Below are 27,399 nucleotides of genomic sequence, written 5' to 3'. Positions count from 1 at the left end.
CACTAAATTGACTGTAAACTAGAGCTTGAGCTTAACTGATATGAGCAGATATCAGCTATTTGCAAATATATTGATATCTGGATTTTTAACTTGACAAAAAATGAAAAATTTAAAAAGTAAAGATGAAATGTTGTTACACATATCCTTCAAACTTGTGTTTCATCCGATATATCTGAGTTTTAATCAATAAATATCGGTATTACTTGCAAAAATCTTATATTAGTCAGGATCTACTGCAAATACCTGAAAACTACTCACCAAGCAGTAGTAAAAGTGAAACGTGTGAGCTGAACAGGCAACAGAGAACTTTGATCTACAAAGTAAAAGTTGTGGCTTTTGAAGTGTTTTGGTTGAAGTGGTAAGGCACGACTTTCTCTGTTTCCGATTTGCCCCGAACGCTTCCAACTTTCAGCTAACAGAGGAAAACAGTGAGTGTTTGCAAACAAGTCTGCATCTCACATGCAAACTGTTGGCAGTCTGCTTGAAACCAAAGCAATCATGGTTTCGGTGCAGCACCCTTTTGGCGACTGATTTCACCTAGTTTGAGTGAGCAACCTCCAGCAGCCGCTCACTCACTAAGGGTCTACACATTTTCCCTGCTAGCGACTAGTGGTTGTGAGATGGTCATTAACTGGTCTCTAGGCTTTAGTGAATGAGACCTAACATACTAGTTAGTTAGTTTGAGTTTAGTTGCTTAATTATGTTTGATTTCCATTCTGGTTACTCTGTAAAACTATGAGCAAAGTGCACAACTATGCCTGCGATAAAACAGATAGTATGTACACTAATCCCCTAAGTTGTAGCTGGTGATTTGAAAATTTATCAGTTAAAATACACGAAAGCAATCAGTTATAAATGTTAGTTAGTCTTGGCCCCCCAAAAGTTTGAAAACTCTAGATCTTCATCACATATCAAAGACTGTGATGCTTAACCCACAGCCAAAAAGACCAATCCCATACTCATCACATGATGTTGCAGGTTCCCAAGTCAAATGACTGCCTGTACATGTCTTCCAAGATTTAATTATAACCAGTGACAAAACCAAGCTTAATTAAAATTTGCTTAGTAATTGCCTGTTGGAGAATTTGAGGTGATAATAAAGTGCGAGAGTGAAAATGACTTTTGTCTGTCCTCCTTTCTTGCACCTCACCTCCCTCTTTTCTGTAATTTTCCATCAGTGCTGTGCTAAAATCTTCTGTCTCCACCAGAGGAAGATAGTGCAAGACTGCAAATACACACTACATCAGCATTGGGATGGAAAGCAGAGTCTTATCTATCAACAGCAGAGTGTGCTTTAAAAAGGCAATGTTTTTTATTGAAGATACTGGACTTCAGCTGATCCTCTAATGTTTTTTTTTTTTTAGCTGCCCCTCCCCCACACCAAATTCTTTGAACTGGACACTGCAGGGCATCAGTACCATTTGGACTTAGTTTTACTGTTGAGCAGCCATCCATGTGAAGTAAGTGGAACAATTTTCAGGCAGAATGTGGAGAGCTAATGAGGTGTGCCTGGGCACAGGAAATAGACAGTGTGCATGGTTGCTTCAGTGCTTTTGCAGCCTTAAAACCGTAGCCACCAGATAGCTTAATCTTCCTCTGGACGCTGCCTATCGCAGTGTCCAGCAGGTTTTTTGGGAAAACTTGAGAGCAACATGTGGAATGCATAAAAAAAGGATTGAGTATGAAATGCAGAAGCAGCTTCATTTCTGGTTTAAAATGTCCAAACATCAGTTTTGTTTGTTCTTACTGCTCAGAACTACTGAATTCCAATGGTCATATTAAAATAAGTTAAGTAAGGAAAGTTTAATAAAGATGTATATGGATGCTGTCCTCACCCTGGTGTTGTTCCTCTCGGCTTTGAGCTCAGATATCTCTTCCTCTTTCTCCAGCAGCTGTTCCCTGCAGGCGTTCAGCTCCTTGGTCAGTGCTGCAAACTCCTAAGCAACAAAGAGAAAAGACAGAGACAGGTAAGCATCACACAATACTCGGGATACAGCTGCTGCTGGCTGCATATAGTGGACGACGAATAAAATCCAATCAGTGAGAACAATTACCACAACTATTCTTCAAAGCCTTGTTTCTTTGCCAGAACATCAGCTTTGCTCTTTGTCTCGGTTTTCTGCAGATGGATACTGAGAAAAGATATTTGCTCTGGCTCAACTACTTTTACAATTACAGCCTGAGCAAACTGCCAGTCCTCCTCCAGACCCAAAACACATACAGTCTTCTGGTGCTCTTGTTTTCTTAAACACACTTTTGATTCAGAATCTCTCAGAGGGATTCTGAGCTATACCTACAGATCTACAGATATCATAAACAATCTTCAGAAGGGGAGGCTGTCGCTTGGGAAGGCTTCAAAACCTTTGTCCCTGTCATTCTGGTCTAAATTAAGCATAGCCAGAACAAACACATTTTTTGAAGCAGGCCAGAACAGACAGGTAGAAGGAAATCAAACAGAGACAACAGTGACACTGTGACTCATGCGCTGTGTTTCAATTTAGAATAGACTGACGTGAGGCAGTAACTGACACGCTCGGTGTTTGATTTCACATTTATATGGGGGGAAATATGTGCACGTCTGGAGTACTGAAGGAACTGATGCAAGTACGGTGTCCTTCGCAAAAGACTACAGGTCGAAGTTAAGCTAAACTTTACTTTTCTAAACTGCTCCAGAGATGCAACACATGAAAGGATGCTGATTTCTTGAAGCACCAATTATTAGTTGATTTTACAGAAAGCTAATCATTAAAAAAAAATTAGAAAAATTTGTATTGGAACAAAATATTTAAAAAATATGACAGATGTGGTTTTGTCTTGTTAAATGGCTTTTCTGCTACTTAAGAATTTAATGAGTATACCAAAATATCATCAGTAACAATAAGTTGCAGGTCATTTACTTTAGTTATATATATACTTCCTATAGAAAAATAAAGGAATACAAATTCAGTTTTGAAAGCAACCAGTTAAGTACAAGTGATCTGTCTGTCTGAGTACACATTGTAATTTGGAATCTGTACACCATCTGTCCTTCAGGAGTCATGGACAATAACTCAGTGTTACAGACAGACTCCAGGGAGTGGAGCAATATTGTGTCTCGTAGCTACAGCAGCGCATCAAATCCTTATAGATCTTATAGAGCCACAAATCCTCTTCACAAAGAAGCCATACACCAAGAAAATCCTTAAAAAAACTCCCACTTTGTATTGTGAGGGCAGACTTCCAAAGAGTCAAGCCAATCTGGGATCAAAGAAAAAGATTTTAGGTCTACATTTAGAGCAAGCTGGGATGGTGAGTAGGGAAAGAGCTGAAGTCCATCGCCTCAAGGGATAAACTGTGTGAAATCCCTGAAGCAGCAGAAAGCTGTAATATTGAAGACCAGAGTATTCACAAAGGTGCTTTATTTTTATCACCTGATATATTGAGACAATTACATCCATGTTCACACTAACATGGTGTCATGCTTTGTTAGTAACACAGAGAAAATTCATGATACAAAGATCCAGAGTCGTCTTGTGGGTGTTGTTTAAAAATTTAAAAAAAAAAATATATAAATAAGGATGCTGCTCGATGATTGCATTGAATTTGGCGACGGAAGCAAGTAGCTGCAATGACTCCAGAGGTTTAACATGCAATACCACAAACCTCTGGCCAAAGGTGACTGCACATGTCACCTGGTGGGAGGCAACCTGTCTCCAAACAAATCGTGGTCTGACTCAGTAGTCAGTCCAACTGCCAACATGCTCCAATCACTCTGAGTCAGTCTGCACCGATGATTGCAACTTGTCTGTCATGTGTCTTTGCAATAGCGTACTCTCCTCAACTGGCTGCCAACTATTGCAGTTTTGTTCTGGTTATAGTCTTATTTTGGAGTTAAATCATTGTCCTTTAGTGAATTGTGGAGGATTTTCTAAACTTCTGTTGCAAATGAAGTTCTTCCTAGATTCTTATTGTAAGTAGGTAATGTGCATTTTTTGTGTAGATTTATCAGTTTCCCAACATATTATACTAGATTGATTGCATGTAATTGCCAATTTGACCCCATTCATTCACAAACTGATAACATACAGATCCCCTTTTATCATGATCTTGATAAACCAAGTCATTCTGAACACGTCAACTGGCTGCAAGTGATGAGCAGTTCATTGCAGAGAGTCAGAATAATTTTGATCGTCCAACCGCTGCTTTGCCTAGAGTGAAACTACCAACCAGTATGCTGTGATGAAATAAAGAGTGAAATTAAGTATTTAATTCAAATTAAAAGGAGATTTTGTGTTGCTATAAAAAGCATGTGTGAAAATACAGATTGATAAATGAAGATCGACACACAGCTTCCCTAACCTGTGCGTCTAATAAAATGTTAATTAGCCACATGCTCATTTTGCTTATGCTAATTAGCCTTGTGGAACTGCTGTAATTAAAAGTACAAAGATTTTTGATGTAAAAATTGAACTGAAAATCCATCACAGTCATGGGAGTTCGCTTTTTGGGCCATAAACCAAACTGTGAATTTATAGAACTGCGCAGCTCTTTTTATTACATGCACAATATTTACAGAATATATTAAAAAAAAAAAACAGCTCTGGAAGGCATAACATTTTTCTAAATATACCACAAAATATTAAACAAACTGTAATCACATTAGTCTAAGAAAATGCTATGGCATTCTTTTTTCTATTTAAATTGACTATAGTGTCTTGCTCCAAAGGTCCTTTCAAAGTCCTTTCAGCCATTGTTTGAAATTCAAGATTAAAATGTTAATTAACTGTAGCGTCTCTTAACTTAATTGTCAGTCAACAGCTGGAATCTGAGTGCAATCAAGAACTTAAAAAGATTAACTAAGGCCTAATCAAAAACAGCATATTGTCGGTGGCAAAAGATCGTATTTATTTATTCTTTTTTTTTTTAAACTGCGATTGCAACGGGAAAAAAAATGCACTGCTAGAATATGACATATTTATCTTCTTGAAATCTAATTTAACCATCCAGTGCTAAGATAAAGCTGAATTATAACAAGCCTTGTACGAACACATCTGTAAGAGTAGCAAGTGCATAATAGTTGAGAAGTCAAAGGTTAAAAAAATGAAAAATGTTAACTAGTGTATTTGCAAATAAAGTTAAGGTCCGCTAAGCTGTTACCATAGAAACAGGAGATGGGGAAAATGGTGGCATGATAAACAAGTCGTCTCCGTGGGGGACCTACTGTATAACAACCCAACAGAACAGAAGAACATTTGTAGGACTTTAAGATGTATTTTACTCATTTTTAATATTATCATGATTCCGACGATTCCAGATTGCTACATTTATATTACATTAAAACGATGTTATGCTACATTTCCATTGTCATCTTATTATTTTGCTGAAAATGATCCCCAATAGTAATAATCACAGTGTCACATGATCATAAATTAGAATGGGAAATCATATTTTAATGATGTTCCAACTTGTGCAGTAGGTCAGGCCCAAAAAACAAGCTCAGACTTCATAAATCTCCCTCCCACGGGAATGCAGCTAATCACAGTCACCTCCTCTTAAGAAAGGGTCCTTCTGCAAATTGCACAATTTGCTTTTAATGCTTGTGAGACCTACAAGCCCCCTGCCTGTGCTCCAGCAGTGCTGGTAAGCTTCAACTTCCTCAGCAACAGACTGCAATATTCTCTCTCCACAGCTCATCTGTGAACCCTTTGTCTCAGGACAATCCTTTCTCATAGAGCTGAGTTAAAGTAAAGGCCATAACCCCAGGGGCAAGGAAATGTTTCTAAGACAATCTCTTTACAAAGGCCAAACTGTCAGGACCATGACAGATTGTGGGGGCCTACTGAAGCAAATTTCACAGTTGTGCAGCTTGTACAATCCAGTAAAATGATCTATTCATTACAACAAAAGTCAAAGTGAAAAGAAAAGAGGAAGAGCAAAAAAATTTGAGCTTCTTTTGCATTACATATATTTAACAAACTAACAAATAATGCCTGTTGGAACCGCTCACATTTAAGGCAATTGTCAACCTGAGTATTAAAAAACTTAAATAAATTTGGGTTATGCATTGATGCACATGACATGGATAACTTGAACATTTGTGATGGCACCTTTTATGATCTAGAGGAACTTTCAGTTGGAAACCGTTTTGCCTTGAGAGCTGCCTTAATTCTTCTAGTCGTAGATTCAACAAGGTGCTGGAAACATTCCTCAGAGACTTTGCTCCATATTGACATGATAGCATCACACAGTCGATGAAGATTTGTTGACTGCACCTCCAAGGTGTTCTATTGGATGAAATCTATTTACAATAGAGGCCATTTAAGGACAGTGAACCCAATATCATGTTTATCGTGACATTGGGGTCTCTGTAGTTTATCGCATTATTTAGATTCAGTTCAGCTGCGTGTTTTTCCCCAGGTGTCTCCAACCTGCCCTGATCTCTTTTTGTGTATTTAAACCCTCAGTTTGCTTCTGCTCTTTGTCACGTTCTCCTTCATCCCTCATATGTTGTTTTTTTAAGTTTTGTCTTCTTCCTCTGCAAACCCTAGATTTAGGTGATTTTTACTCACAACTTTCTTCCCAATTCTGATGCCTAATTTGAACTTCAGCAGGTCATCCTGTATAAAAGCCTAAATGAACTGAGTTACTATCATGTGATCAGCTGATTAGATATTTGCATTTACTGGCAGTTTAACAGCTGTACCTTATAAAGTGGGCAATGAGTATATAATGTAAAATCTGTAAAACAAATAAGCAAGGAGGAATGGTAATATTTTAGCACATTTCATAACAGGTGTCTTGTTATGCGTAAAACTATCAGGCCAAGCATTTTTGCATTTTTATAAACTTAAATATTGTATATTTAGAGAAAACATCTGTAACCTATACACCAGCATCAATAACAACACTGATATGAGGAGAAACATAAACCAGAGTTCCTTATGGTACATTCGAGACACAATGAATTATTCACAGCAAAAATGCAGCAAATGGAAGTTTTGTTTCCATACAGTGATTTATATTTTGCTTTATCTCCCAAGGAAAATATAACCTGGTGAATTTTTATTCCCAGGAAACACTACTTCTAGGCGTTGCTCTCATAAATAACATAAAAATGGACTAGCAGCACAGAAAAACTGAAGAAGAAAAAAAAAGAAGGCTGGGTGCACTGTGGTGGAAATATGATTCAGTGAGCAGAGAGTCAGAGAGGCGCAGAGGAGTCGTGAGATATAAGATGCACATGCTGAGGCTTGCGTGACAGAGCATCTTCAGCGCATCAGTTAAGAGAACTTTCACCTTACAAGTCACACAGAGGTAGAGGGTTAGGGTGATGTACAGTACAGCACACAAACAAACACACACACAGACTGTTGGGGCCCTGGAGACATTGGAGTACTCTATAAAGGGAAGAGAAATGCTGACGTTCCTGAATGCTGTCAGCTGTGCAAAAGAGCATGTTTCTAATAAACGAGAGCTGCAGATGAGCTTTTGATTTAAAAAAAAAACAAACTACCATATCACATTTTCCATGTATTAAAAATATCTGCAGTGCCAATGTACAAATGGAGTGGGACTTTACTTGAAAAATAGTAACTGGATTCTTTCCTGACTCTGTCAGTCGTTTCTAATAGACAGAGGAGGTGTCAAACATGCAACCCAGGGGCTAGAAATGGACTGCTGGGAGGTCCAACTGGTGTGAAAATTAGTTATTTTCTTTAAATATCATGCTGTAGTACTCCTGGTAGGTTTTCAATGCTGCACCATAAACTAAAATGAGTTTGACACCCTTGATAAACACTTATTTCTATGAGAACAGCTTCCAACAGATCAACATTCAGCAGATCGATTTACACTTGAGTGCCTTGTCTCAGTGCTTTTACTCCAGCTACCTTACAGCACCAATAGTGACCAAAATTAACCAACATGAAAAGTCCACCAATCACAAACATCAACAAAAATGACCAGCATGTAGCACAAAAGACTCCAACACAAACTCCACATAAGGACAAACCTGAACACCAGTTACATCCATCTCACAAACCACCACAATTTACTGTAAGTACAAAAGTACTTGTGTGAAGTACAGAAAGACAGTTTTCTTGTGATACATTGTACAAACTAATGAGAATCGAAGTCCATTGAGAATGAGAAATCTATCCTTGACCTCGAGCACAATTTGGGCAAAGACCTATTCAATCAATGTAATCAATGTGTGCAAATTTCATGACTAATACTCTCTGAACATCTGGTCTTTCAGGCACATGAGCTAAACGCAAAACAAAGTCGGTATCAATGTTAGTGAATTTAACCACGTGGCAGCTAATGGTGAACATTATCCATAAAAAAGCCAGTGTTATTTAGAGATCTGGAGAAAGCCAGTGGCAAAATGGGTGCGACAGGACCCACTTGACTATAGTCAAGAGCAGTACTTTTACCTCATAAAGAAACCTTTATTTTGTTTTGGGCATAAAAAAGAAACAAAGTTGTTTTTTTTTACCTTCTAGCTATTGTTAACTAATGTGTGAATGTTTACCAGGAGTGGAGAGGAGCTGGTTGAGGGCTGGGGTGACACTGCCCCCTCCTTGAGTTTATTGTATACAGTATTTCTCCCAGCCCATTGTTCCTTCACTGGGCTGGTTTCAGTCATTATGCAAATGTACTGTTTATAAGATTGGGGAAACCCGCAGTCAGCTGAGACTGAAGAAGTCACTTGGATGAGTGACAAAACGTTTCTCCCACAAAACGCTACATCCAGATGAACAGAATCAGCTTTTGGAGTGTATACAATATTGTTACAGTGCAGCTATGGCTCCTAATGCTTTTATTTGGTTGTTATTTGATTTTGCAATTTAAAACTGCAAGCTATCTAACTTAGAAAAATACTATCCAGGGGTATATGCTTAGCTAATAATTCTAACTCTCTAACCAAATTCGTGCACTCAAATTTACAGTTAGTTGGCTGTAGCTGTAGCTCGCCTTCTTGCTAATATTGTAGCACAATCAAAACTGAATGGAAATGATAGTTGGCTATTTTGCCAAATTACTTCAGTGCCTAGTCCTTTTAAAGCCTTTACTTGCTCAAACAGTAAAGAAATTGTTTAGAGAAATTCCAAAACACATTAGGTTGGGCTGAATACTAACTGTAAGGTTCCAAGGTTGTTTCAGCTTTGATGAAATGTTACCACTTTATTTTACTGACCATACAAATAGCTGGGAAATATAAAATTCCTCTTGGATAGGCTGACATATTTGCTCCAAACCCCTCTCAGGCACGATTTTACCCATGACCTGGTGGACCGCTACCCCACCACTCCTCTCCTTTTCCTACTTCTCATTACCTGGGCAAACTGCCTAGCACTGCAATATGTCAGGTAGTGTGTGTGTGTGTGTGTGTGTGTGTGTGTGTGTGTGTGTGTGTGTGTGTGTGTGTGTGTGTGTGTATCAATATTTGTGAGGAAGTCTGCCTAGAAGGTGAACTCTAAATGAAATGGTGGACAAGCCTTCCTCCCTGAGTGGGCGACTGTCGGCCCAAATTACAGCAATTTTTTTTTTTTTTTGAAACTGAGGTGTGCTTCTGCAGGAGAGTCGTGCTTCTGGGCTAAAAACAAAACCTGGCAATTGTGTACTCTCAGGAGAGAAGAAGTGGTGGCATGATTGACGGCATGCTGATTCACCAGGTGAAACACAGAGAAGAGCTCACCCAAGCCTGTAGCCAAGCCTCAGAAATGCCTGAGCAGAAAGAGGTGTTGAGAAATGTTATCTTAAATAAAATTCCTAAAAGTTTGAAATAAGACTGAAGAAGAGTCAAACGGAGTTCAAACGCTCTTCCGTAGCATACATTAAAACAAATTATGGCAAATTTCATGGAAAGAAGCTCTAACTGCAGTACAAAGGGAACTCTTTAGTGAATGCATCATGGCTCCCATTTAGTGAGTGAAAAACACTCTGGGAAAGTACCAGATAATGAGCAACAAGCATAAATAGAGGCATTTCTATCATATTCGTGCATTCTCAAACATAAAATCCAAGCTGTAGAAATTTAATAAGAGGTATATTTACAGTGTGACACCAAGAAGAAGACATGATAGTCTCTTTATGGGATGAAACTTTTAAATTGTGTAATGAGAACTTTGTGGCTATATCGTGACTCTAATTTAGTCACTTTTTTTAAATAAAATACTTTCCACTCTTTAGGATTGCAGGATCATGTTGTTTACAGCCTGTCATTTATGAAGCTACTGGTTACAGAGCAAGGACCTGCATTACGGTCACATATACTATCAATGCAAGAAAAAAGTCCTCATGTAAATAAGTGCATTTCTGTATTGACATTTTTAGTTTTACTTTCTTATTTTTTTGCTTGTTTCTTTTAGTAATTTATACTTGATTTTTCCGAGAACTAACAGCAAGTACAAAAACATAAGTCATACATTTGGTTGAGTCAGACAATTGACATTTGAAATGACTGATTTACAGTTTCTAGTTCATGCTCAGAGTCCGTCACACCCTGCAAATATGAAAGTACACAGAGATTGGATAAACATGTTAAATATTATCCTTGATATATGATATAAGGAGAAAAAGGCATGCTAGTGTATATAAAGCAGCACACTTCAAGCTGCTTACCTGAACTACCTGATGTTCATTTCTCTTATATTGTACGTATATTGTATTGTATTTAGACAATGATTGGTGTGGATGTTATTTTCAGCATTTGTGTTTCTGAGGTTTGACAAGCAATAGGTCACTATAACCTTCTGTCACAATTAATGAGTGTTGTTTAAATGTTAATTAGAGCAATGTTCCTGTTGGTGTGCAGTATATTTTGATCTGGGAACATGACAACAAGTTGGATCTCTGCTTCCCACTTGCTGTTTGTGTAAGTGGGACCTGCCTTATGTCTCCAAGGTTGCATCTGAACAGACATGTCCTTAGGAGAGACAAGACCAAAGTGGAGATGTGGTTGCAATGCACAGTACCACATTTGGGGAAAATCCAACAAAGCACATCAGCACGAACACTTCAGACCAACTATAAAGCATGGTGGTGGAGGGGTGATGATTTGGGCTTGTTTTGATGCAATAGGACATGGGCAACATGAACTCCTCTGTATACCAAAGTATTCAAATGTGAGGCCATCTGTCTGACAGTCAAAGCTGACAAAAAATGTGTGATCCAACTGAACAATGATCTCAAGCACAGCAGCAAATCTATAACATAATAGCTGAAAAAAACTTGTAATAGCCCAGTCAAAGCCCAGATGTCAACTTGATTGAAATTGTGTAGGAGGACTTTAAGAGAGTTACGCATAAAAGCTTGCAAACCCCAATGAATTACAGTAACATTGTGAAGAAGAGTGGGCCAGAATTTCACCAAAACAATGTGAGAAACATTTACTTCAATTTGAAATGATAATGAGATGAGAATGAAAACAATGTATTGCTGCTAAAGTTGGTTCTAAGGGTGACTGAATCATAGGGTTCACTTAGGTTAGCTGGCTTAGTTTTTGTTAAATATATAATGAAGTGGTGTGATATGCCATTGACATTGGATTTAAATATTTTTAGAACCTTGTAAGAACCTGATTTTTTTTTTTTTTATTATATTCTGATAAGTAAAACCTTGGGAGTTAACTGAATACACTTTATTTAATTCATCCAGTAGATGTATTACTTAATTTAAACATTGAGCAGAAACAACACCAATCCACTGAGGGCCCCTGCCAGCTGTACTCTTGGCCTACATCTTGCTCATGAACAGGGACTGGTCACAGAGATTGTAGATCGGACACTCAGGAGCCATACATGCCTTGCAGAAGAGCGCTATAAGAATAAAAGCTCAGCCAGTAATCTCATTTCCTCAGCTTTAAATATTCAAGAAGGTTATCCACGCGGAGCGAACACAGCGTCTGCTTCATTGTAACACACAGGTGAGTTGAAGGTAGGTGACTGTTGCATCAGCATCCAGCATGCTTTCATCAGTGAGTTCTCTTTAAGCAACGGTGTAGCTGTCTTTAATCTGTGCAACACCAAGGACACCCACAGACTCTACTGACAACTGAGCCACTGCTGTCACACTGTCTAGTACTTCCAGAACCTACTGAGTCTGAGAACCTCAAAGGCATTAATATTGCAGTATTTGTGGGCTCGCTCATTCTTCCAACATCGTGTTCTGAAGCCATCACAGCTTCAAGCAGTGGCTCAGACCAAACACCATGAAGTACAATGATTCACTATGAATGCAAAAAAATTATAGCACTATAGGACTACCAACACATAGTCATAGGTTTTAAATTTGAAACATGCCAGCAATGAATGGATCGACAACTAAATTCACTTTTAATGCCCTGATTATTATTATTATTTATTTTATTTAAAATTTTTTTTGCGTAATTGCCTGTTATTATTATTTTTTATTTGGACAAACTGTTTAATAAACAAAGGTAAAGGAGACAAAAGAGCTAGGATGGTAAACAAAGAGCTTGTGTCGCTCGGCTATGAATTTAAATTTTAATGACAATATATAAAAAAACAGTAATAAAATGAAGAAAAAAGAAAAACATGCACTTGTAGATAGGAAAGGATCGCCTCAGGTGAAGAACAGCCAACATAAACGTCTGACTGAAAAAAAAACAAACACATGAAAGGTCACTACAGGTGTTTGTGTAAATAGTTGTGTGTGTGTGTGTGAGTGAATGAGTGTGCGAGAAAGAGAGAGTGTGATGGTGTTGAGGGTAGGAAAGGTGTGATTTACAATAACCTTTTGTTGGCAAGGTAACAGAGGTTGTCTCTGTGCTGTAAAGGCCCCTTGAGGCCAAATCATAAATCTGAAAGCGGAAAATACAGCCTGGCAATTTACTGCCCTTCAAGTACCTAATAACTAATTCTGATCCCTGTGAACTCCAGTACGAGGACCTGTCACACTCCCATAGCCTTTCATCACAGCGCTGGCTTTAAACCTCTAACCTGCAGAATCCATGAGAATGTGAGCCGCGTATGACTAAAATTTGTGAAAATTTGCTCGTCTTCAAGGAAATATAAGAATGAGTCTCACTATAGATTCTAAATGAAAGAGGTTTTTCACCTCAACATATAATACTATGTTTACACAGGAGCTATCAATCAGTTTTCAGCTCTACAAGAGTAGTTTCACTCGAGTCACAGTTTTTTTTTGTTTGTTTTAAAAGAAGTATTATTAATCTTGTAGTTAATCTTATAATTTTTTAGAGCTCTCTTTTCATCTTTCTTCTGATTGGCTACCCACGGTAAAAAGAAGAAGGAGGGTGGGGCTGTTTTGAAATGACCATATTAGGAATATCCACTTTTACTGACGTCAGATGATGCTAAGAGGAGAAAAAAATTTGCTTTAGTGCAGAAACTTTGAACTCACCATATTTAACATGCTCATCTATCACTCTAATAAAACAGAAAATACTGAAAATACATAAGCCCATTTCAAATCATCATACATTACTAAAACAGGTGATTTGTTTAAATCCAAAAGTGTCCATGGCTTTTAACATTAAGGGCTTTCGGATGTGGAATAACCTGCCAGCAGGATCAGTATATCACCTCTTAAAAACATCTTTATGTAACTGGGCTTATCAGATGTTACATTTTATTAACTTTTAATTGTCTTTTTTAAAATCCCTTTTTATTTGCTGTTTTTATTTTTTATTATAATTCTTTTACTTTTATTGCTTTAAACCACAATTTCCCCATCTAATCTGAATGTGTTAATATGGTTGATCTTTCTGTTTAAATTGATAATAGTTTGCTCGTCTCTTGAAGGGCTTTCTAAACCATTTTGTTAAACATCTTCTTTGTCTATTCTGTTAAGTACTCTACAGATTTCAATGCAAGACACCCTACGAGACCACCCATCTCCCATGCTACAGTTAAGAAACTGCTTGCTAAGTTTCATGAAACTAGTTCAGTTAATGAAGAAACATCAGTGGCTGTCCTAGCTTCATTCAGCAAGAGCCCACAGCGTAGCACTCGCCGCATGTCACTGGAGAGTGGCATTAGTCAAACATCCCTTCGGCGGATATTAGCTACTCACAAATGGCACCCTTACAAACTCCAGCTAGTGCAGCATCTCAACGAGGATGACCCAGATCGGCGCACAGAATTTGCACAATGGGCAAAACAAAAACTGGAACAGGACCCTCAGTTCACGCAGAAGATTTTGTTCAGTGATGAGGCAAACTTTTATGTGAATGGTGAAGTTAACAAACAAAACCACCACTATTGGTCTGACACTAACGCACACTGGATGGATCCCTCCAAGACTGTTGGAACAACAAAAGTGATGGTTTGGTGTGGTATATGGGGTACAACGATAGTGGGTCCATTCTTCATCAATGGAAACCTCAAGGCCACTGGATATTTGAAATTGCTACATGATGATGTGTTTCCCTCTTTATGCACTGAAGCTGGCACGTTCCCTGCGTTTTTCCAGCAAGATGGTGCACCACCACGTTATGGGTGCCAGGTCCGAGCATTCCTAGCTGAACAGTTTCCTGGAAAGTGGATTGGTCGTTGTGGGCTAGTTGAATGGCCCCCAAGGTCTCCCGATCTGACCCCCTTAGACTTTTGTCTTTGGGGTCATCTGAAAGCAATTGTCTATGGTGTGAAGATACGAGATGTCCAGCACCTGAAACTACGGATACTGGATGCCTGTGCTGGCATTTCCCCTGCGGTGTTGCTATCAGTGTGTGAAGAGTGGGAGAAAAGGGTTGCATTGACAATCCAACACAATGGGCAGCACATTGAACACATTTTATAAGTGGTCAGAAACTTGTAAATAACTCATGAAAGAATAAAGTTACGTTGAAACCAAGCACACCATTGTTTTTCTTGTGACATTACCAATAAGTTTGATGTGTCACATGGCCCTCTTCCTATTGAAAAAAGAAAAGTTGCATCCAAGATGGCCGACTTCTAAATGGTCACTACCCATCTTGAGGAGTTTGCCCCCTCACATATACTAATGTGCCACAAACAGGACTTTAGTATCACCAACCATTCCCATGTTATTACGGTGTATCCATATAATTGGCCCACCCTGCATATTGAGAATAAAGAAAAAAAACTGGAGCCCAGTTCCATGTATATACTCACATACTTGGCCAATAAATCTGATTCAGATCTTTAGATAACTGAATTAGAAAATAAAATGTGATTCTCTGATAAAAAGTCACAAGAGGCATAAGAGAGAAGTCTGCCTAGAAGGTGAACTGATGACAATCTTCAAAGTAAGAAAAAGCTTTCTTAATTTCTTTATGAGCTCGATTGCTAGTTTAAGGCCATATTAAATAAAATATAAAGCTAATTTAATAAATTATGGTCATTATTAGAGTCAGAAAGGATTATCAAGGGTATGGTCATCGGATAATAACTCCCTAACCAGTCGGGGGAGTCATTTTTCCCCAAGTGAGCAGGGGTTGCCGGGGGTCACTGATTGGTTTGCTGATTGGTCTTTGTGACTGATTCCTAACTCTAAGAGAGGGCAAAAGAAAGTATACTACCATTTCTAGCTACTTCGTGCTGCAGTACACTGCGTACCACTTGAATATTCATAGTATTTGAGAAGAAACAATACTTTTATAGGTTCTGGATATTCAGTCTCCATCTTCTAGTTTAAAAGACATATCAGTAGGAATAACTGTTACAGATATACTATGAAAATCAGATGCCTTGCAAAAGAAGACGTAAGCTCCTCTTACACATAAGAGATCTACCTAAACTTGAGCGTGTGCATGTAGTGTGTACATGTCTGGGGATTTCTGTCTGTCTGCAGATAGCAAGGTCAAGGTAAAGGAGCAATGAGCTGAATAATAAGAAAGTTTATTTGACTTTCATATGGAAGAGGCTATGAAAGTAAGCATCCAAGATACATCTCTTCTCCAATGTGTGAGCTCTGGACTTGACACATTCAGCTCCAGCGTATGGTACAGTGATAAATTGATGCCACTGCAATGCATGGTAATGCTGTGCACGTATTAGAAAGGTCAAGGAGGGGGAGCGCATTTTATTACCAAACGAGAATGCCTACTCTCTGTTTTCCACATGTAATGTTCTGGCTAGTCTTCTCATTTGGAGCCAATAACATCAGGCATCCAGGCAACAACAAAGCTGCACACGGCTGTGAAACACCCAAACAAGCATAGCCCGAAATGTCAAAGCATCTATCATGCATTACACATGGACCAAAGAACACCCAGAAAGTTGTTTTGTCAGGGACAAAACAGCAGCAGGGTGGCTCATTCATGTTGTCTGTTCATTGGCTGGTGACCCAGTGTCATCCTATGTTAGCTTAGCTGCAAAGTAGGATGTCCGTGGAGAGCTGCAACTAATATTTATTACTGCTAATGTCAAACCCTCTGGCTCTGTAGGTTTCTTTTTAGTTGGTTTTATTTTAAACAACAGTGTAAACATGCTCACGGGCTGAGAGAATACTCATGAATTTGATCACTTTTTGTGTTGGTTTTTCTTTGAGCGTGTTTGGCTGCTCAAATGCTCTCTTGAGCTTGACACATTTTTAGAGATCTTTCTCATATATCACTCATACAACATGCTTTTCTTGACAGCTTACAATAAATTGGCTCTTTTGACTTTAAATTTGAGCTATGGGGTCATCTGTGATCATTTTTCATTTATTTATTAGTGAATAACATGCCTGTTTATTTTTTTAATTATTTTTTTTTTAAATTAACTATCCATGACCTGTGCAAATTTGTAAGGTATTCAAATAAATTCAATACTCCTGAGACTCTACTTAATATAAAAAAAGTCACCAGTTTTACAAAGACAAGCACAAAAGTTAACAGCACTGAACTCGAAAGATGAGCGACACTTGAGAGAAAATTGAAATGCATTAATTCACCAGGACAATGAGAGATTTGAAAACACTTGAGCAAAAGTTGCTTTGTTTACTTAAGCCTAATCAAATGGGTAAATTACAGCAGAAATAACAGTCCAATAACAATGAGTCAATGATACTTATGTCATTTAACATAAAAATTCTCACCTCCAACTCTACTGAATTTATCCAAACTACAGCAAAACAATCCTCCATCCCTTCATTCAGCTATTGAAGCACTAGATTGCCACTTCAGTGAATGTGCTGTGCTTACCAACTTTCCACTTTTGAAGGTTGCTATTTTAACAAATGCGATCTGGTCGTGCACAGGGGGCATTCATGGTTGAAGGTTTAAAAAGAGACAAAAACGGCAAATGGTAACATTAAAGAAGGTGAAAACAGAAACTGTTTGTGATAACGAAACTAAACGGGCAACTGATCGACTTAGATAAAGCCATGCTCCACAACACTAGACGCCCAGAATGAGACCAATCAATTGCAATTACATGACAGGAGACTAGACATTACTGAGATGAATGCCACAGAACATGAGCTTCAGTGTAGTAAATCAAAGTCCAGTTGCCAGATAAGCGAGGCAATTTTAATTCGGCAGATACCAACTGAGCAACAGACCAGTTTGGTGTAGGCGAGATGCCACATTTGAAAAATTCATCAAACAAGTGGTGGGATTTACAAAGATTACAGTGGGCAGAGAGGGTGGGCTTTTCAAGGACTGATGATTCATTCCCTGTCCATGTAGACAACATCCATGACAACAAAACACCGTCCGTGTATCAAAGGAGGATGCACCATCTGATGTTTAGTTCTCACTGATATAAACAAGATTGGTTAGATAAAGAAAAACCAATTCCACACTGCAGGAGCTTTAAGGTGGTGTGAAGATGCTTCCAACAGAATCCAACGCTGTGTTGAAGAAGCTCCTGTAATTAGCCAGAAAGACGTAAATCCCGATCAGATTAGTAGCCAGCAAATGCAGTAGACCTGACATTGCTGATTTGTACTCTCTTGACCCCGTGACATTTCCCTGGCCTCTCTTGCTTTGTGGCCTGGGTGTTTTATCTAAATAGAAGGCTGAAAAGCCTTAAAATAACCCACTCAGAATCTCAAAAATCTAACCGAGAAATCCTTGAATGCAAGATACAGTAGGGCAAAGATACTGTACAAAGACAAAACGTTTTTTTTTTTTTTTTTTTTGTGTAAATGAAATGACTAATGTGCTGGACAGACAGAAAAAGTTTTAACTGCTTCTGTGGAGCGCTCAACTGGGATTAATTTCTTATGTATGGAAGTTAAGACTCGCCATTAACATTTACAGCTATCTGAGGAGACCAAAGAGGTAAGGTAATTATAATGTCTGATGTAAGTTATGGTGAACTATAAAAAAAGAAAAATGTAGGCGGTAGTATTTGTGTCTAAATAGTCATATACACCTTGTTAAACTTAAATGGCTTATAAATATCAAACAGCATGAATAAACAATTATTAGCTCAGCAAATTCGAACGAGCAAAAAAGAATGCAATATGGTTAAAAGCGACAAAACAAGGCCTGTGAGCTTTAAGGTCACTAAAACCATCTGATATAAAATTTCTTTTTTTTCCACCACTCTTGTCTTCTCCAATCATCTGAGCTGTGTTGGTGCAGGCTACGTTATCACTCTCCTCCAGCCCTCTCTCCTGCATCGCCTTATGGATACTTAACTCGGACGCAGATCACAGGGTTCCTACATAAATTATATGGACTCGAATGAAAATCAGAGTGACAGACGTGCAGCGTGATGATATCCAAGGTGCCCCATGGGCTTTCAATGAGGCAGGCTCTGACCAAGGTTGGTTCAAATATTGATGCAGAAATACCCATTCATATAATCCCCAAATACTCATGTATCATCCATGCTGTTGGGTAGCAGCAGTGCCGACTTTTAAAGGTCAAACCACTCAGGGTAGGGGTTTTGTCATGCTGATACACATTATAAAACACTATAGACAGAAGTAAAAACACATAAATGTAAACCTAATGACTTTTTCACTTGGGCAAGTACTTTATTTGTTCTGAAGACAAGAAAACAAGACATTTTCTTACATGTACACAAACAATAGCTCCTTCCCCCTTCTCTCCGTCTCTCTGCAGGTACACACTGAAAGTCAAATGGCCTCTGGTGATGTTCAAAATGAATTAACGTTGAAGGTCTGGTGCTGTGAATCTCTGGCATTTTCTAAAAGGTCTGTAGCATGAAGGAGGCCACCTAGAGAGTCAGCTTGCATTCAGGAAACGACATTCATTGGAGCACACACTGATCCAAACTATTCTTTCCCTTTGTATGGGAACAAACAGTTGTTTGGGACATTTAAAGTTCACACTTGTGGGTGATTCTGTGCATTTACAGAGCAGACCAAGCTATGCAGTGGGGAGAGAACATCTAGCACAGACTGAAGCAAAAAGGCATGATAATGGCAAGCAGACAGGCAGAGGTGCTGAGATAAGGAAGTGTGGATGGACCAAGGTAGCAAAAAAGCACCCCAACCATGAATGCGCAACAGCTGCTCTGTGCTGACTGCACGTATTAGCACCCGAGCAATGTCTCAATAGTATGATCACATTTCTTGTTAGAGCTATAAAACGACCACCATTGGTTCCAGCAGGGGTCGTGATAATGGGCAATAATAAAGTTTTTTATGCTCTGAATTTGAAATGAGTTTTGATGATGAGACAACTTTCCTTTGCCTTGTCTGGACTGATTATAAGAGGGTAGGGAAGCCATGCGTGTGCAAGCACCCACCCCCCCCCCCCCCCCCCCCCCCCCACACACACACACACACACACACACACACACACACACAGTGGCTGCACAGACCACAAAGGCTGTCCTTGGGAGGCTAATGTTCCTGAGCTCCTGGGGGGCACAGTGGCCAGATGTTTTGCTATGCCCGCTTGCCTGGTTTTGGTGCCAGTGCCCCATTACAAGCAGCATCTTTCACACCACAACACAAAGCTTGCAAGCTCCAAGATACAACATCACCTTCTCTTGCACTTGACAGGTGAATTGTTTATATATATTCTATTAGTCCAGGCCAAAAAAAAAAAACCACCAAACCAAAACAGAAAATATTCAATCGTCATTTAATTTTGTAAAATCTTTTCTAAGATTGATTAGGTTACAGTCACATTTGAAGGAGCTATACTTACGTATTTTAGAATTTAACAAATGAAACATCCTCATGCTTAAATGAAATCTTAAAAGTAGACTATAAAATCACATTAACTAGGCAATAATTATAAATGGGCACTTCATGAATTTTACATCTAAAATGTAATTTAGTTACTACAGTAGCACTATGAGCTGTATATAAATGACGGACGGGCCAGCCAGGTCTGACAAGTAAATCGCCTCTTTCTAATGGCCGCCTGGGGATGAAAAGAAGTCCAACTATAGAGACATCAATAGCAAAAACAGGATTTATGACCTCAATAAAAACTTTCCTTATGAACTCCTGGTCTCTAATACTAGATATTAGTATCTTATTAATATAGTATGTTGTTTATTTTGTTGTAGTGAGTATAACAAATCCTGCAATTAACAACTCCCTAAAATGTGAGTATATAACTGTCCTTGGATTTCATTTGTGATGTCTGTTTTCAATAAACAAAATCCAAAATGTTCAATTTGATGATGGGACTCCACCGACCAGGTAGGTGACATCAATTAAGCTAACTCCTTCTTTAAAGGCAATAAGTGCGATAGAGCCAATGGAAAATCTGCAAGATGCAGGTTTGAAACATGGAGTCTTTCTTACAAAGACAAAATCTTTTTAAAACAACAAGGAAAGGCCACAACTGCAGTTCCTGAAGTGGCCACTTGAGACTGAATTCAAAAGTGACGAAACACCAACAGAGGTGCTCCAAAAATATATTTGCTTGCACTAATTCACAGTTATCCAGAAATCAATAAATGTTATCATGGCCGTGGTTATGTCCATCTTTTGTATACAGTCTATGAATGTGACATAGAGGACAATGAACGCTGAGCTAACTATATTATTAAACAGTGTTTTTTAACAGATCCAAGTTTAATTTGAATAAAAACTATGGTTAACACAATAGTCCAGCGGTCCCCAACCCCCGGGCCTCGGACCGGTACCGGTCCGTGAGTCGTTTGGTACCGGGCCGCGACAGTTGAGGCTCAGGTGTGAAATGTATGGTTTTCAGGGTTTTTATCGTTTTCATCGTTAACTCGGTTTTCCTGGGTCTTTTCACGTGTGTTATGAATAAATCTTCTTTTTTTCGGTACCGGTACTAGTTTTATTTTGTTGTATTTATCCGCGACACCTTAAAGGCCGGTCCGTGAAAATATTGTCGGGCATGAACCGGTCCGTCGCGCAAAAAAGGTTGGGGACCGCTGCAATAGTCCACATTTTCCTTGCAAAAAAACCCCAAAATCTATTCATTCAGCTTGCATGAAATATTTTGCAGCACACTTTCATTTATTTTATTTTTTTTTAGGCATAATCTTAAAGAGGGAAGAAAGAATGAGCTGACTACCTTTTTAAGTACTACAGTAAGGCCATCAAGCTTCCTGCTCTACCGTGACATGAAAAGGATGCAAGTTTAACATTAATATGAATTTCAAAAGGGAGTTTGACAAATGCTCCTGTGGTGACAGAGCATGGAATATCAGAGAGACTAAATTTTGGCAACAAATCCACAACAACTGGAAAGAAAAAGAAAAATATTCAAAGAAAAATGAGAACTCATCCAAATACGTTCCAGTTTCTGCACTGACAAAGAACACCCACGAGTCATTGTTTGTTTGCCGCAGCACTGGCCAGGCTCGGACAAAGCTGTATTGGTGCACAAGAGAGGATTACTTCACAGCAGTCACACACTCTCTCTGTCATGCAGTCGACATGCCAACCGAGTGGACTTGCTCTCAGTTTCGGTTCAACTCACAGAGCATTGCAGAGGTGCAGCCCTGAGCCACAAGTTCAGAGTGCAACAACAAACAAGGGCAAGAGATGTCCTTACTCAACATTTTCATCTAGGAAATATGCTTCTTGTTCTATGATAACCTGTGCTGGGACGTTTTTTTATTTTACGTACTTCACACATGCATGACATATCAGAATTGTGCAATCTTTAGCATATATATGAGCAGTTCCTAACAACTTCAAACAGACACACACGACATAAAAAGACTTCTCTGCCAGTGTGGTGGAGTGATGCTCAAGGCATATAGCACATACAATATGCAGGGCAATGCAATATGCAGCTCAATATATGTTCAGAATAAGAGAGCAAGGAGCACTACAGCATTCTCAGAGGACACAAACAAGTGCAGAGGCTCCCTGGTGGCATCTTGATGTCGAAACAGGGTCACTTCAAGGGTAAAGATAGGCTGATCTGCTGCAGAGTGCACTGTCGAGGAAAAGCACGACAGCAAAACATGCCTTGGAAATTCATTGCGGGCGGGGGGTGGTCTGTCTACATGCTGACACTTAAGACTCAGGGGTGCAAATGATGCTAGGTGCCGTTTGTACCAAATCTACCTGCATTACACCTACTGTATGAGCTTTTAGTTAAAGACGCAGTCTCCCATTACACTGCAAAACAACACGTGCACAAAGCAAACCACGAATCACCAAGCTGAGTCTATGCTGCATAACTCTACAAGCCTTCCCTATTGTTCTGCTGCTCCATTGTTCTAAGAACTGCCTTTTCGATCGAATCCTTTACCTGGTTTCTTTACACATCTGGTTTTCTTTAGCACTCATTAGATTACTGCCCATAGATTTATTTCTAATCATTAGCCAACGAAACGTCCGTTTAAACAGAGGGCATTTGCAAGGGCATTTACACACCTTACACACACATAAGCAGTGTATGTTCTCAATTAAGAAAGAAGCTTTAAATTTGCCATGAAACATTTGCAGAGCTGGTCTTGCAGTATTAGAAACCTAGATTATTACACCCAGCTTTGCTTGGCAGCAATCCTCTTTTTTGCTTCTGCTTCTACCTTGCCATTTCCTGCCTTACCAGCTGCATCGTGATATATCAGAGTATGTAAATTGCTTTTTACCGGACAATATCTATTAGTGAAACATGAGAGGGAATCATATTTCATAACTTTTCACATCTTCACAGCACAGCTGACATTCTGAACAAACATAATGTTGAAGAAATCCTTTACGTAGTAGTACATGACTAATTGTGAAAATACTCCACAACTTTGCGTTAAATTCCAAAAGGCGAAACAAACACGGTGGCAGAAACTGGCCAGTCGTAGACGGCTGCCAGCTCCGTCCTCTGCACCGGTCTGCTTCCCTGCAGTTCTTGGAGGCTACAGCGTTGCCAGATCAAGATGCGCCATGTGGAGCGAACCCTGCTGGGATGAAGTGTTGCCAGATATGTGTCTGAATTCTCATGGGTCACTGGTGTTGTCAGATTTGTGTCAGAAATCTCTGGCATTCGAGGGCTGCCAACTCTCCCTCAAAACTCGACAGCGACTGTGCTGCCAGCTCTGTCTCAGTGTGCAGGCAATACTTATTTGACACATATGCAACAAGCGCTCTCGTGTGCTGTTGGGTTGCCAGATGCTAGATGCATGCCACCGTGGGTAGTGTCCATAGATATGACATTATTTGATCTAAATTGATCTGAAGCCTTACATTTTTTATGATTTTCACAAAAAAATATTTTCAGTATCGCTACTATTCAGTTATTTATAAACTAGGGTGATGTCAATCAGAATCACTCAAAGTGTTTAATACAACAAAACTAAACGATCTGTTTATTTTCTTGTTCTGAGAATTTACCCTGTGAAGTTTAATTTAGAGTTTGCAAGATAATGAATGCTTTTATGCTTTAATGCTTTAATACAGAAAAACCACATTTTATTTTACAGCCAAGGAGGTTGATGAGCTGATTGTTGGAAAGCTATTAATTTTGCTACCTTAATCACAACAAACTGAGCTAACAGTCAGTAGTTGAAAAGCATAATACAGGGTGGGCCATTTATATGGATACACCGTAATAAAATGGGAATGGTTGGTGATATTAAAGTCCTGTTTCTGGCATATTAGTATATGTGTCCTTTGTTTTTTCAATAGGAAGAGGGCCATGTGACACATCAAACTTATTGGTAATGTCACAAGAAAAACAATGGTGTGCTTGGTTTCAACGTAACTTTATTCTTTCATGAGTTATTTACAAGTTTCTGACCACTTATAAAATGTGTTCAATGTGCTGCCCATTGTGTTGGATTGTCAATGCAACCCTCTTCTCCCACTCTTCACACAGTGATAGCAACACCGCAGGAGAAATGCCAGCACAGGCATCCAGTATCCGTAGTTTCAGGTGCTGCACATCTCGTATCTTCACACCATAGACAATTGCTTTCAGATGACCCCAAAGACAAAAGTCTAAGGGGGTCAGATCGGGAGACCTTGGGGGCCATTCAACTAGCCCACAACGACCAATCCACTTTCCAGGAAACTGCTTATCTAGGAATGCTCGGACCTGGCACCCATAACGTGGTGGTGCACCATCTTGCTGGAAAAACGCAGGGAACGTGCCAGCTTCAGTGCATAAAGAGGGAAACACATCATCATGTAGCAATTTCAAATATCCAGTGGCCTTGAGGTTTCCATTGATGAAGAATGGACCCACTATCGTTGTACCCCATATACCACACCAAACCATCACTTTTGTTGTTCCAACAGTCTTGGAGGGATCCATCCAATGTGCGTTAGTGTCAGACCAATAGCGGTGGTTTTGTTTGTTAACTTCACCATTCACATAAAAGTTTGCCTCATCACTGAACAAAATCTTCTGCTTGAACTGAGGGTCCTGTTCCAGTTTTTGTTTTGCCCATTGTGCAAATTCTGTGCGCCGATCTGGGTCATCCTCGTTGAGATGCTGCACTAGCTGGAGTTTGTAAGGGTGCCATTTGTGAGTAGCTAATATCCGCCGAAGGGATGTTCGACTAATGCCACTCTCCAGTGACATGCGGCGAGTGTTACGCTGTGGGCTCTTGCTGAATGAAGCTAGGACAGCCACTGATGTTTCTTCATTAGTGACAGAGTTTTCTTGCGTCCACATTTTGGCAAATCCAACACTGAACCAGTTTCACGAAACTTAGCAAGCAGTTTGCTAACTGTAGCATGGGAGATGGGTGGTCTCGTAGGGTGTCTTGCATTGAAATCTGCTGCAATGACCCGGTTACTGCGTTCACCCGATATCGACACAATTTCGATCCGCTCCTCACGTGTTAACCTCTGCGACATGTCAATTGCTGTGAACAAAGAGAAACTTGTAAATAACTCATGAAAGAATAAAGTTACGTTGAAACCAAGCACACCATTGTTTTTCTTGTGACATTACCAATAAGTTTGATGTGTCACATGGCCCTCTTCCTATTGGAAAAACAAAAGTTGTATCCAAGATGGCCGACTTCTAAATGGCCACCATGGTCACCACCCATCTTGAGGAGTTTGCCCCCTCACATATACTAATGTGCCACAAACAGGACTTTAATATCACCAACCATTCCCATGTTATTACGGGATGGCCCACCCTGTACATCAAATGTATATATTAAGCTTGATTTCTTTCTTGTTCTTTAGCATGCGCAGTCTTTTTCTACATGTAGCATGTGTAATAATAGAAGGTAAACACAATATCAGTGCAGTTCAAACAGACGGTTTCAGAAACATTGCTGTCAGAGGGGATACGATGCTGCATGTTCTTGCTAGTCTCACAGGTATAGTTTTTTTCTTTTGATTAGAAATCTCGTGGTTATTTTTAAAGTCACAACACTTCCGTTCACTTTGCGTTAGGATAGAAAGACTTTGAGCATTATTTGTCTCACCGTAAAGGAAAAACCTTGAAGGATGTAAACTTAGATTCCTATAAGTCTGAATAAACATCCATTCTCCTCTGTAAAGAATGCTGGCACAGATCATTTCACTTCTGCCGTAATAGCCGAAGCTATTACGAAGTGTACAACTGGAAAGCAGCCACAGCATAAGGGCTCTTAATCTGCCACTGAGGTCTGTTACACTGTTATCAACTGTTCGTTGATTAGTCAACGATTATTTCAGTAACTCTTATCTCAGCTTCCTGTGGACAAACTTCCTGTTCTAGGCTCCAGTACCTGCCCAAGTCTGCCTACCTGAGAATATCATCCCGTTATCCCGAGTCCAGCCCAGATCTAAACCCCTAAACTTTCTTAAGTCTTAATTTAGTCAGAAAACGAGACTACAGGTGAGTTTCATTGAGTCTTATTACTGCTCAAACCATTTGAACTATTGTATGTTTGAAGGATATTTGGCCATTGATGGCAAAAACTTGTTGGCTACTGCAGTTTTAATCATCTATTCCTTCAATAAGTCATCTTTCACCTATAACCGTTTTAACTCAAAATTAATTTCTGTTAGAATTAGTGCAAAATTTATGAGATACAGACCTACCATGGTCTTTTTTCCCCCCTTTGAATGTATGCGGCTATGTAAACATAAATAAACATACTAGGCTGTCATTTGCATTACTTGTATCTCTATTTGTGTTTAGTGGAAAATCCGTGTTCTTCTGTATACACTGTCATCACTGAGGCACATCTGCATCCACAGCCACAGGAGCATGTCTATGCTAATCAGTTGGCGTGATCTGCTGTGAGTTTGGCTCCAACCCGACAGGGAATCCTAGCTGCTATTTTTATCCCCTCTTAGTTCTCCCCCCTGGTTGTCCCTTTCATTAACACTGGTGTAGTGTTTCCCAGACAAAAGCCCTTAATTAAAACTAGAATCTCAAAATGCTATGCATGCCCGACATATTACAAGCCTTTGTGTAATCCGCAAGACCTCAGTAGTGAGAAGGTTAAAGAGAAGGAGGCTATCTGAAATTACTTTGAACCTATAGCATGTGAGGAGGGCCTCCATCAATGATTCATTAGCAGAAAATGTGCCAGCATAAGCATTGGATACAGAAAAGCAGGGTTTCAGGCAGACTCATTTTAAAGGAATAAGAATTCTGTGTTTCCATTTGCACGCATGCAATCTTCAGCATCTCTGGATTAGAAAGGGATTGAAAGAATAAAAAACAAATAAAAGTACTTCATGAATGTCCATGCTCTAGGGATGATCTTCTATATTCCACTGGATGCTGTTTCTATGCAGAATATATTTTGCTGTATTTAACCGACCAGTGAACAGAATGAAATAATCCTCTGTTTTTCCTGAGTGAGCTTCAATCACACGAATGTTCTGCAGATTAAGGATGAATGTCTCAATCTGAAACACTTGAGTAGCAGATTTTTGATGAGGAGAATTTTTAGAGAAAAAAAAAAAAAAAAAATCACAATCAGATGAGACATGCATTCGTTTTCCAGTAACAGGACTTGATGGAGCATTTTATTTATTATTTTTTAAATCAAGGCCGCCTTCAGGTGGAGTGTCTTCTCTACCTATATGTGCAATGTGGCAACACATATCACCTTGGAAACGAACATCCTACTCTGAACATGGTTACCATAGTAAAGCATGTGA

At 39.2% G+C, this 27,399-nt stretch overlaps 1 protein-coding gene across 6 annotated transcripts in view; it reads right to left on the bottom strand.

The window, feature by feature from the left end:
• The window catches only part of ppfia2 (PTPRF interacting protein alpha 2), a 178,534-nt gene that overhangs the window by 51,538 nt on the left and 99,597 nt on the right, over positions 1–27,399 (bottom strand). For all 6 annotated transcript variants that reach the window (XR_014797402.1, XM_084910627.1, XM_084910624.1 and 3 more), the window contains one exon: positions 1,836–1,937. Coding sequence is in view for 5 of the 6 variants with exons in the window: in XM_084910627.1 (XP_084766753.1) it covers positions 1,836–1,937 (102 nt within the window). In the remaining variant the exon portion in view is untranslated. The remainder of the gene's footprint in view (positions 1–1,835; positions 1,938–27,399) is intronic.

The sequence above is a fragment of the Perissodus microlepis genome, chromosome 17 (assembly GCF_051167445.1).
Source record: "Perissodus microlepis isolate ML-2025 ecotype Zambia chromosome 17, ASM5116744v1, whole genome shotgun sequence".
In the NCBI taxonomy this organism is placed as follows: Eukaryota; Metazoa; Chordata; class Actinopteri; order Cichliformes; family Cichlidae; genus Perissodus; species Perissodus microlepis.
The sequence above is the reverse complement of the archived record's forward strand: the minus strand, read 5'-3'. Positions and strand labels throughout refer to the sequence as shown.